The sequence below is a fragment of the Callorhinchus milii genome, unplaced genomic scaffold (genome assembly GCF_018977255.1).
Source record: "Callorhinchus milii isolate IMCB2004 unplaced genomic scaffold, IMCB_Cmil_1.0 Scaffold11, whole genome shotgun sequence".
Classification (NCBI taxonomy): domain Eukaryota; kingdom Metazoa; phylum Chordata; class Chondrichthyes; order Chimaeriformes; family Callorhinchidae; genus Callorhinchus; species Callorhinchus milii.
In genome coordinates this window covers 18301968-18314311 of record NW_024704752.1, presented here as the reverse complement: position 1 = coordinate 18314311, position 12344 = coordinate 18301968, and the positions used below count along the sequence as shown (strand labels likewise).

Here is a 12344-nt window from a genome sequence, read left to right as displayed (position 1 = left end):
TTCTTGACAGAATATACTGTAAAGTGAATTGACTGTATATTTTGTGGGCGAAACATGGCAACCAATTGCGCACAGCAGCGTCCCACAAACAGTCGTGGATTGAATGACCAAATTATCGTTTTTTTTAGACAAGGACCTGAGCAGTAAAAGTGTTAAGGGATATAGGGAGAGAACTGAACTGTGGGATTGATATAACATCAGGCAATTTAGAAAAAACAGATAGCAATTATACATAAACTATCATGGATTTGTTGAAAGACCAAGCAAGGGTATTGCATGAACATTACGCATAAAATGAGCCTGTCTGTAATTTTCATTTGTACAAGCTTAATAATGACACTGCCTTTGAGTGATTCTGAATCAATGAGGTCTAACTGGAATTCAGTGATTGTGACTTCTGTTTGCGATCTGAAATACATGATTTGTCAACAAATTCAATAAATAATCTTGTGATCTTGAATGCGAGTAGTTTGCAGCTGGCATTTTGCTTTCAAACTTTTTCTTGATCTTTTAAAGCCTTTTTTTCATTGACAAAGCAAAAATATGGGTGCAATCATGTCTTCTAGTTTGCAAATGTCACGTTTTAGACCCGATTGTCGTGATCATAAAAAGTCTGAATGAACCAGGCCCCTTTGTACAATAAAGGGTAGCTGCTATTTTTCCTCAGTCGCTGGCTACGGCACTGTTTTCCATATTTAGAGTGTGAAAATCTAGTCTCATTACCTTCTCTACCTGAAAAGTGATAAGTAACTGGACTTGGGAGCTAAGAAGGTGTTTTTTTTGTATGTTTGTTCATTGCATTATTTTGCCTCGACTCTTTTGGGCATTGAACTAGTGGACTTTATAGTACACTGTTTTCTTCTGTTTACGTTTGGTTACTGTAGGCGATCAGGAGGACAGCACTGGAAATCTGGTCAAGCGGGGAGCTTAATGAATCATCCGCAGGTGGTGCTGAGAAACAATGAACATGTTAGTCAGAAGGTAAGGGAGAGACTTCTGAATAAAGGAAAGTAAAATCAATTTAAGAATGGCTACTTAGCCAAGGGGAGTATTTTTCTTATCATTCGTACACAGGAAAGTTGCAACTATTAATTCTATGAATGATCTGCTTTTTGTAACAGTAATTTGATGGGGTTAGAGGAGTTGAGGTTAGAACACTGATTTATAGTAGTTATTTATTGAGTATGAAAGAGCCGTTATTCTCAAGGATTAGTACGATGGATTTATGGCTGTCATGGCTAGAATAAAAGAGTCTCTGACATTGCTGGCAGAATCATCTGCAGGGTTTCTCATCAGCTCAACTTCATTGCTGAGAACTAAACTGGGAAGTGGTGCTTGATTGTGATTTGCATTGCCGAGGCCCCCATTTATACTGAACCCACTGCCACTGAATGTAATTTGTGTAACACACGTGAATAATGATGTATTACTTTAACGTGTGAAGCATCAGTGCTTCATTTGACAAAAATGAAATTGCCTTTTTTATTAGAATGTACTTTAAAGTACATACATTAAAGTCCCATTTCCCTCCCCCCACCTCCCCCCACCTCACCCCCCCAGTCGATTTGGGAGTATTCGTATCGAGATCTTGCCATTGGTTTTTGTTGGTGCATCCTCTCAGCCTCACAAGCTAAATTGTGGTCCTGATGATGTTTTGTTTCCAAAGGGCTAGTTAGTTACCAAGCATCACCAAGCTCGTGAGGTGGGGTGGGGAGGGGGTCAAATAATAATAATATTACAGCCTATTGCATAAATCTCTATGATTGACAGCTGTTAATCTTAAGGATGTGTATTTTCTCATAAGCACAAGACTGTGAATGTACTTCAGGTAAAATGTTCAGGGCTATCATCCAGCTTTACTTTAACATCCAGAGTGTTTCTCAGTGGCGGCAGCTTTCCTGTGATATGCCTGTTTTAATAATAATAATCCTTGCATTTGATATAGTGCTTTTCATATCTTCTCGACGTCTCAAAGCGCTTCACAGAATATACTGTAAAGTGAATTGACTGTATATTTGTGGGCGAAATGCGGCAGCCAATTGCGCACAGCAATGTCCCACAAACAGTCGTAGATTGAAAGTGACCAATTTATTATTTTTTTTGAGGGACTATTATTAGGTGTGTGGAGTAAGGAAACTTGCCCAAAGTTTCGCCCTGCCTGGAAATGAACGCAGGTGTCTCACTTGCAAAGCGAGTGCTCTAACCACTGAGCTGCAGGACTATTAATCTAAGCGATTGACTTGTTTCAGCCTTCTCTTAGGACATAGCAAAGTCTGCAGCCTAACAAGCATTGAGTAAGAGAAAGCCTGAGATTTTTCACCCATCAAAGGAACGTACCAATTTTAACCTTTTCAGAAGCTCTCCTTTAATGGATGCTTATTGCAAAAGCATCTCTGGGCATTGCTGTCTTTTATTAAAAGGCATTCTAATACCATTCACTGGAGATCCTGCACTGTATAGGATTCCGGTGGTGTAAACTGAGACTAATGGCAAAAGCTACTAGGTACCAATTCTTTCAAGGCTTTTGCAACTTGGATCTGGTCGTGGTCGTCGCAGCCCTTTCCAGTGTTTCAGGACAAGGAAATTATCCAAGTATTAGAAATACCTTCATAGTCTCGTGATGGAACCTGGTTAGGGTCAAATTCTGGGCCTCCTATATTGAAAATAATAGTTGCATGGAAATATAATTAACTGCGCAAGAATTTTTTTTTCTCTTGCATTATTTGTTGCTCTTCTGCAGTGTCATTGGTTTTCAAAATTTTCCAATAATTTTCCAATGGTTTTGTTTTTTTACTGTTTTAGATAACTCCTGGAAAGACAAAGATAAGGATGTTGAAGGACACGGCTGAAGGTATGTCCACTGCTTCTGGTTGATTGGGTGTACTCAGATTATAAATGCAGTATGTGAACTGGTCACTTACCACGGGATGCTGCTTATTGCAGAGCGTCCGAAACGGGTAGTTACCAGTATACCAGTTTATGCAACTGAAAAGCCAAACAACAAAGGGAAAACCTGTGGACAGTGCGAGACAAGACGTCCTGCAATGGTAAGCAAATAAATAAATATAATACTGAGAATAGCCTGCAGGTTAAACCATTCGATCAGAATGGTCAGCAAATTACAGTAATAGTAATACTTCGCCACTATCAAGCGCTCTGGGACGTTACCCTGCATGAGGGGTGATATCTAACTGCAAGTTGTTGTTATTGTTGTTGAAAACTGATCAGATTAGATAGTCTAATTCTTAGTCAGCAAATTTTAAGACATGATTTCTTAACGTTTCTACAGTTATAATCACGTGTAGTTATCAAGCAATTAAAGATGCCAGACATTCAGCGTTTTTTGTTAGACCTTGCAGAAAAAAACATGTCTTTATTCTGAATAATATCCTTCTAGAAGCTGATGATAATAGCTTATATCCGTCCCCCTTTATATTCTTGTCCAATTAAATACTTGATATTTGTATTTTTCTTCATTTTTTAAAAATGAAATTTACATATAAATGGTGTCCTAGACCCATTTATTTTCCAATGACCTGTGGTTTTACCTTTAGCAAATTGGATGTTTTCTGTCATTTCCTTTAAAGCTAATAATTACCGATGCAATGATACTGCAAACCCATTTGAATACTAATTGCAAAGTTTGAAGTGAGTTGCTTATTTTTGACATCTACGGACATTTGAATTTGTCTCATTTTAAAACGTGGGTTGTGATATTTACTCCCCTAAGGTTTGTGTCGAGTGTGGGGAGGATTATTGCTCCAGCTGCTTTGCTAAATTCCATCAAAAGGGGGCACTGAAGCTTCACAGATACATGCCTTTCAAGGTACAGACAACTACTTTGTTTGACGTTATATGGTGTTGCGTATTTTATTGTGGTCATTTAAATTGAGTTTTGTTTCCTGGATAACTTGAATCTTAACAATGCTTTTAAATTGTAAGCTATGCACCATTTCTAAGAGCTACTGCCTAAATCAGGGGGGTTTCCAACTGCTGAGGGCCGGATGCTGGATTTGAGAAATGTCTGCGGGCCGCATAAGCAAGCAATATTTTTGTGTTACCCTTCCAGAAACGTAACGTAACACTTACACAATGCCTTTCACTGATACCTGATACCAAAGTGGTGCTTGACACCGCTGGCTGGGCATCCAAGCTGGGGCTGGGAGCCGGTGGGGAGAGGAGGGGAAAAGAGGACCGAAAGTGTGGTCAAACATCTTGATGTGCCTTGAAAAGTGGGGAGGGGGCGGGTGGGGAGAATAAAGAGAAAAAGCAGGACAAAGGAAGGTAAGTGGGGCAGGAAATTGATAACTAATCATCAGTAGAAGTGTTCAATGAAAAATAAAATCCCTGAGAGGTAAAGTAATCAGTTGCAATTCTTCCCATTGTAAGTTAAGAGTTTATACTGAATTTTAATACATCTCAATGCGGTTCATAAAATATATTTACAGTATATTTTACAGAATATATTGTGAAGTGAACACTTTGCAGATAAAATACTGAATCATATCGAAAAGAGGAGACATAGATTAGATTCCCCCCCACCCAAAAAAAGTTAAAACATTGTCAATTGCCCAATTTAAAAATAATTTGGATAGTAAGTACAGCGGAGGTAATAATGATATACTGAGATGATTCACATATTGCTGGCACTAGGAGTAGGTCACTTATGAAATGGAACTGGTCATAGTTGTAAATGTGGCTTCCGAGGCTGCAATAATAATCTGTCACTTTATTTTATTACTTTGGGGCTGGGGTCAGGCAGATATTTCACAGTGCTTTATGTTTATGGAGGTTTATATGTGGTTGGTTGGTTGCCTCTCTCAGAAGATTTGAGTGGCTTGGACAGTTTTTATGTGTTGAGCTTCAGGAATGCTGCGCTGTTGTCAGCTGAATTTTTCTCCCCTGACACCACTGTTTCCTTTTAGCTCCGTTCACGTTGCAAAAGCCCACACACAGTAGTCTCAAAGCAAGAGCAAGTATCTATCACTTGGGTAATCTGTGATCCTGATAATGTACAGCAGAAAATTTTGACTAAAGAATCACCAATGATTCTGTTATGAATCATGACAGTGCCCTGCCTTTCATATTCACTTCAGAAAATCAGGCTTTCAAAGCATTATCCATTGGGAATGGTCATCAATGGAAGCAAAACATTGGGTAGTACTGGGAGACTCAACCTTGTCCTCTGTGTGAGAATCTAATATTGTCTCTATATTATGCAGAAACGGTTGTCATCAGCCCTTCTGCTTTATAATTGTAATAATGATCTGTGGGAAGGGAAAAGGAAATATAAATGTGGATCATTAACTTTAACAATTTATATGTTTATGGTTCCTTCCTAATAGTGGCATGTCAGGCAACTAACATAATCATGCTGTTGATTCGTTAAATGTTTATACGCAAGACGACAGGTTGTTACCCGAGTGACCACACCCCAAAACCTATGCTTATGGTACTACTTGCATGATTGCAAATACCTTCCGCTGCCATTGCCAGAACAATATAATTATTTGATTGTCACGTTGCCTATTAATAAGAAAATTCATATATTTTTTGAAAAAGCAATATAAAGACGGATGTTTTGATTGGCAGTAAGATTTAAGCAAAGTCCATGCTCGTGTTCATAAAGCAGTTTAGTCTCTGAGTGATAAGCAAACCATCAAACTGTTAAATAACAACTTTGGAGTTCATTGCATTGTAATCTATGATGTATTATACCGTTATAAAATACAAGATGAAGCATTTTGAATTTGGTATTAAAACATTTTGAGTGTTTCAAAGCTTGTGAAATGTTGTGAAACAGTATTTATTTTTCTGAAGTAGAAGTTTGAACCATTGACCCATCATCCCTCCAAACAAAGGATTCCATTCTGCTCTCAAAATCCAAACACTAAATGCTTTCTAATAGAAAGTTTGTTTTTTATTCATTGCTTTCTTGCATTTTGTTTTATTCATATGCTGTTCAAATTGCTCCTGAATTTTTGTATGATTCGCCTTGTATGTGAAAACCTTTTGTGTATGTATTTAAGTTTAAATGTTCTAAATGGCTTATCTTGTGAATAGTCCTGGCAGAGAGCAGGCTAGTAAGAAAGGCTTGAACTTGTATAGATACAACGTCTTACCTTTTTACCCAAATATTATTTTAAAGTACAGGGCTTTCAGTAACTTTTGCTTAAAAGGAAAAAAAAATTGGGACAAGAAAAAAATTCTTTTAAATAGTCCGACAATTTGAAGCATGTTGAGACTTAAAGTATTCTCAACTTGCACGTCATATTGTACCTTTGATATAAAGAGGAATGCCCCAGTGATTTCTTCAAGTGTTAAAATTGAAGTGTTAAGCACAGCGGTATTCATCATGTTAGCACTTGTGGCTCTTGTCAAGTGGTATTAATGAATTCACTATCATTTTGAAAAAGATCTTTTATGTTATGCATATGGATCTTTTACGATTGAAAGGACATTGTTGAATATTTAATACAAATCAAGCTCCAGGGAATGGGAGTGCAGCTTAAAAAATAACAATAGGATTTCAAGTGTGTTTGAAGTATGTAGCTAGTACTTGACTGAGGTGCTTTTTTTAAAAACAAATCATTAAAAACTACTCTCTATATTAAGTAACTCAAGAAAACCTTTCGGCAAAATAGGTAGTTGCTAAAAGTCATAAAGTAGCACTGCTTTTATACTCAAAGAGACAAATTAATATTTTGTTAAAATAGTGCTTCCTCATCATACCCCACGTACTTGTTGAATGGAATGTGTATGAATGTGAAGATGAAAAACAGGAAGGCATTCATTGAATACTTAACCGAAAACATTTGCCCTCCTAGATTTGGGCACAGAGTAGGCAAATTACAGCATGAGCAAAAATACAGTGCAGAACATTGGGAATTTATTGGTAATGTCTTCTTGCAATTGACTGCTTCTAAAAACATATCGGCAAATTATGTGGATTTTGTAGGATCAGGTTTAATAGATTATAATAATAATCCTTGTATTTGATATAGCGCTTTTCACGTTTTCTAGACATCTTAAAGCGCTTCACAGAATATACTGTAATTCACTGTATATTTGTGGGCGAAACAGAGCTGCCAATTGGTCATAGCAGTCCTCACAAACAGTCGTGGATTGAAGTGACCAAGTTATTATTGTTTTTTTTCTTGAGGGATTATTATGAAATAATTATTTGTAATGAATATATAGGATTGATCTCAAGAATGGATTCATTGCTAATTTATAGAATGCATACATAGATAATTAAGTTTTGGATACTATGGGGTTAGAAAATTATGCAGAGGTATTTTTTAAAAAGGGAATACTGTAACCCAGATGTACAGATTCCTCAGCAGGTCTTTGATTTTGATGTTGATTGATAGTACTCTGGTAACACTAAATGTTTTGGGGGCACAGGGGCAATGTTATGCATATGGATTTTTCGTTTATTTTCATGTTGGGTTATGGTAATTACCAATGAGCATCTGTACAGATTTGCTCAATACACATCATGGTCTATGTTGCTGAGACAAGTAGAAAGCTGTTGGGATCCTGGGTTGAAAGACAGGAACTGTGCAGGTTGGATAGATGTCCTGGAGCTCTGTGTCACCACTGGATTAGCTGTGGTGAGTGTGGTAACATATTGAAGTAACTTGACTGTTAACACTTCTAGGTCGGAATATAAATTGGAATACATCCTGAGCGATTGACGTGAACTGCTCTCAGTTCCACAACTCATAACTTGTAATAGGATTTTTAAAAATATATATTCTTTTAGAATTTGAAGCAATGTGCATTCTTGTGCGTTCCACGTGATAAACCTATTGCGAATCGAATTCTAATTTTGAAATTTCAAGCTGATCTTTCCTATTATTGAACGCCACACAGTGTGTGCATACAATTTAGAAAAATGCCAACATTTAAACTTGCATTAAATTTTGTATTAACAGTGTTTCTATTCAATAGCACAAATGATGTGGGTGATGTTACAAATCTCAGTCCCTCTCATTATTTGTTCATTCAAAATTGCCGTGTAGGATTCAAAAGAGATTTTAAATTGTTTGAAGAAATCAAATTTTCAAAAAGTTTTTCAAAAATAGAAAATCTATCAAGAGTATCTTTTTGAGTTGGATTGCCTTATTTTATTGCATTCTGGTGAAGAATTCAAACCTATAGACTGGTTTTGTGCCTTTGTTACAACTCGACACACAAAATAAATTGATGTTCCTGAACAGCATATAATTGAAGTCTTTGGTTGTTAGCGTGGGTTATTTTAAATTCAACCTTTCTGGATACTTTTCTCAAGATGAATATTACTGCAGCCATATGAAACCAACAACCTTTTCATTTTTAGTGATCAACATTACTCTTTTTATCATGATCTCTATTCACCACATTTTATAATGATACGCAGGAAGCTTAAAAATGCAGAAGCCCAAAAAAGTAATTCATTTTGATTAATCACCAATTAAGTAAGTGCAGAAATAAAGGGTACTCAATGATACAGAATATTGTTTCCATTTTAGAATGCCTAAAGCTGACCCTTCCCACTTGCACCAAGTACTCTCTGAGATTAGGTGAGCAGGATGGATCCCTCCACACGGAGAGTGTGTATTCCTTTTCGAGCCACATGGAAATTCCCACGTGTAGGTGGCACACACGTGTGGAACTCTGTCTGGTTTGGACACTCCTGAGCATTACCATGATGGATGCATCTGTCAAACATGTGTCTGACAAAAAAGACAAGAATGTTTTAGGATAATGTTTCCTCTCCTGTGTTTTCCAGTAAATTAACTGGCATTCAATGTGACAATTGGCAGGAATATCAGGAAAGCAAGTGCAACAGATAGAACAAGCACATTGATGTCATCTGGCTCAGTTTTGGTTAGCACTCTTGCCCGAGTCAGAAGGTTGTTGGTACAAGCTTCACTTTGGGATTTTTTTTAAGATGAATGTCTAAGATGACACTTAATGCAGACAGTGCTATGCTGGGGGAGGGCTGCATTGTCAGAGGTACCATCCTTTCGGTGAGACATTAACCCGAGATCACCGTATGCCTGTTTAGGTAGAGGTTAAAGATCCCATGGCACTATTCAAAAACAGAAATAGTTTCTCCCACTGTCCTGTGTGACAGTCCCCCAGATTAAAATAGGGTATTCATTCATTGACTGCTTGTGGGACATTGCTGAGTGAAAATTGTCTGCCATGTTTGCATACTAATGCACAGCCCCCTATGCTTTACAGAAAACAGTAAAACACTTTGGGATGTTTAGATTCAATGGGGCAATCTATCAAATGCAATTATTATTATAAACTTGAGTGGGATCATTTACTAATTGAAATAAGTTGATTATATATTGTTCAATATGATTTAGGTTACAACAATCTTGTGCTTCTGATGAGTCTGTAAATCATGGGAATCCCCATGATTTATGTCCTCATTACAGTCCTTCATCATATGTATGACAGTCCATTATTCTATTACATAGTGGAGTAAATTGTAAGGTTTTCTTATTCACTGATTACAATATTCATAAAAGGATGGAAAAAGGTTGTTTGTCCACTGAAGCATGTTTCTCTAGTCCATTAACTCTCTCGTCATAGCTTCTAATTGTATTTTAAATAACCCCAGTGTGTTTTTGCCTCCATCAGCTAGTTTGATACCAAACGCTTATCCTCTTGTCAGCCTTTTTTTCAACAACACTTCTTCATTTACTTTTCAATAATATGCACTTATCTTTGTGGACTTTTACTGCTGTACTTGACAGAAATGAAGGTGTTCAGTTGTGATCTAAAAACGGGGCAGGAGGGGGCAAGACGGAGCGATTAGGAGAGAGAAGGATAGAAGAAAAGTGAGATTCAGAGATTTCTTTAAACAGTTCTCTTTACAGAGATGTGTTGGGCATTCAAGAATAAAATGCATTTTGTTGTAGAGAAAGACGCATTTTTTTAAAATAGTATAAACAGTGCCTTTAAAAGTGGAAGGGATTTATAAATAAATCTAAGGCTGCGACCTCTTCAATGATCACATCCAATTTTACCATTGACAGCCCGAGGAGCGAACAGCAGACATGCCGTCAGATTTTGTCAACCAATTTAAAAAACAAATTGATTCTGACGGCTCAGCTGTGAAAAATGTGCAAGTTGTTAAGAAGCGACTGCCAGGAAACAAGTCTCCATCTCAGATGGTCACAAAAAGAAATGCTGAGGTAAGAAGGTACTGCTTGCACCTTTGGTGAGTGCATTTTATTGTTTCTACAGAGTTTTCCAGATTTTTGAATTAATTTTATAATAATGCAGTGTGTCGTGGAAAGACCACATGAACAAATACTTGATGGCCTTCTGCAATATAAAAAGCACCAGCTTGTGTAATGTCTGATCAGTGCATTAAGGGTTTGATACACTTCAGGAATTTGAAGGTGACCAGTTAAAAGTGCAATGACTCCCCTGATGGGTCAGTTGATAAAGGCCGGTCATGATGTGGAACTTAACCGTAGAGAATAGAAAGCAAAATAGAAAATCGCAAATGTGGGAAATCTGCAATAAAACAGAATGTAATGGACGTGCATATCTCACTCACTACACTATACTTACTACCCCTTACTACTACAAAGCTATCACTGTTTATTTATCTGGTTCTGAGTTGAGAGTATTTACTTTAATGGGGAGTGATCTGTTGCTGAATGAATAACAAGCTTAGGTTTGGCACATTGTGGATTTTCAAAACCAGTTAATTGTCTGATATTTGTAGTTCAAATACATCTTATACTTTTCTGCGTGTTGCAGACTGTTATCCTGGAAAATGAGGCTGATGCACCTGTCAAATGTGGGCAAAGCACCGACACAGATAATGCAGATTGTGGGTTATTATTAAATGGTTGCTTTGATGAGGAACAGTCATCAGAATCTTTTCAAGAGGTATTAAACGAATGGAGACAGGGAAGACCTGATGAAGAACCAAAGCCCATTGAAACATATTCAGGTAGGAATCCTCTTAACAGCTTTAAAATGGTATAGGAGAATACCTCTTGAATATAATTTAGCAACTTAGCTTTTACAGTTTACTTAAGAAATCTTAGTAACCCAAAGGAGTACATAAACGTGATCAATATTATGATATTAAATGTAATAAGCAGAAATAGTAGAGATACCAAAGTAATCATTCAAAGATTCTTTTATTAGTAACAACAGACAAGGTTTTTCCGCCATGCTTTGTATGAAACTTGATTGGAAATTGAGGTAATCTTTGTTATTAGAGAAGGTCATATTTAACCATATACTAAGGAAGGAGGTGAAAGCTTAGCTATTCTATTCAAATCATAAAAATGAATTGCAACAGAACAGGCCAATCCTTTCCCCTTTCCACCATCTGTTAAATGCTTCTGCAATTCTTTCTTCTCTTAATGTAGTTTCGCATTCTCGCTCCTTGGCTTCTGAGACCTCCTACTCTGTTCAGAGTCTGAAATGGCCTGCTCCCATGCTGTTAGAATTCTCATTTCATAAGCGGTTTGGATGGAAGGTGGCTCTTCGGACCATTTGATCTTATCTTTCCAGAATAGCAACTCTACTGCCATCCCATAACAACATCAAGCTGCTTCTTAATAAGTTCTGTGTGCTGCCCTCTACTTTATTTCTTTTTACTACAACACCAACAACAAGATTATATTTGTATAGCGCCTTTCACTTCGGGAGGACGTCCCAAGGTGTTGGACAGTGTACAGCATTACAGAATATATTACATTAGTTTTTTTTAAAAAAAGTTAGAAAACACCCAATTGGATGAATACAAGTATGATATTCCATTGGTAAATTTGCAGTGATATAAAACCTGATCTAATTATGACTTTGTGTCACTTCAGGTCAAATTGTGTGATTTGGCCGTGAAACAGAAAAATAAACCGCTTCGTCCACAATTCTTTTCAGTTGCCACAGAAATGTCAGAACTTCAGGACGACCGTGTGAAAAAAACAATTGAGATTCACTTTAAAGAACATAGCTTGAGCTACTTGGACAAACTGTTGCTCAAGAAGCACAGAAGGTAATTGCAAGTATCTGCCGTTAGTTTATCTGATTTTCTTGATGCTCTATTTTCACTTTCCTCCTTTTGAAATGAGCTTTTGGGAGAGAGGCTGTTACCCAATTAGTTTGTGACTCAGAGATTCTATTACTCACTCCTGTTTACCCACTGCCACAAGGCTGTACACCATTGTCATCTTATTTTTGGTGATGTTCAATCAATTCCAGTCTGTACTCTGAGGTTGAAATTAAGTCTACCTTTTCTTGTATCCAGCTGTTCGCAATTGGCTGCCGTGTTTTGTCGACAAAATATACAGTCAATTCACTTTACAGTGTAT

General features: G+C 37.1%; 1 protein-coding gene across 1 annotated transcript in view; it reads left to right on the top strand.

The window, feature by feature from the left end:
- Positions 1–12344, top strand: part of zbbx (zinc finger, B-box domain containing) — a 36992-nt gene that overhangs the window by 2355 nt on the left and 22293 nt on the right. Inside the window, exons 3-9 of the mRNA XM_007889818.2 lie at positions 885–981; positions 2803–2851; positions 2944–3047; positions 3731–3826; positions 10041–10199; positions 10777–10972; positions 11914–12028. Coding sequence (XP_007888009.1) covers positions 885–981; positions 2803–2851; positions 2944–3047; positions 3731–3826; positions 10041–10199; positions 10777–10972; positions 11914–12028 — 816 coding nt within the window. The remainder of the gene's footprint in view (positions 1–884; positions 982–2802; positions 2852–2943; positions 3048–3730; positions 3827–10040; positions 10200–10776; positions 10973–11913; positions 12029–12344) is intronic.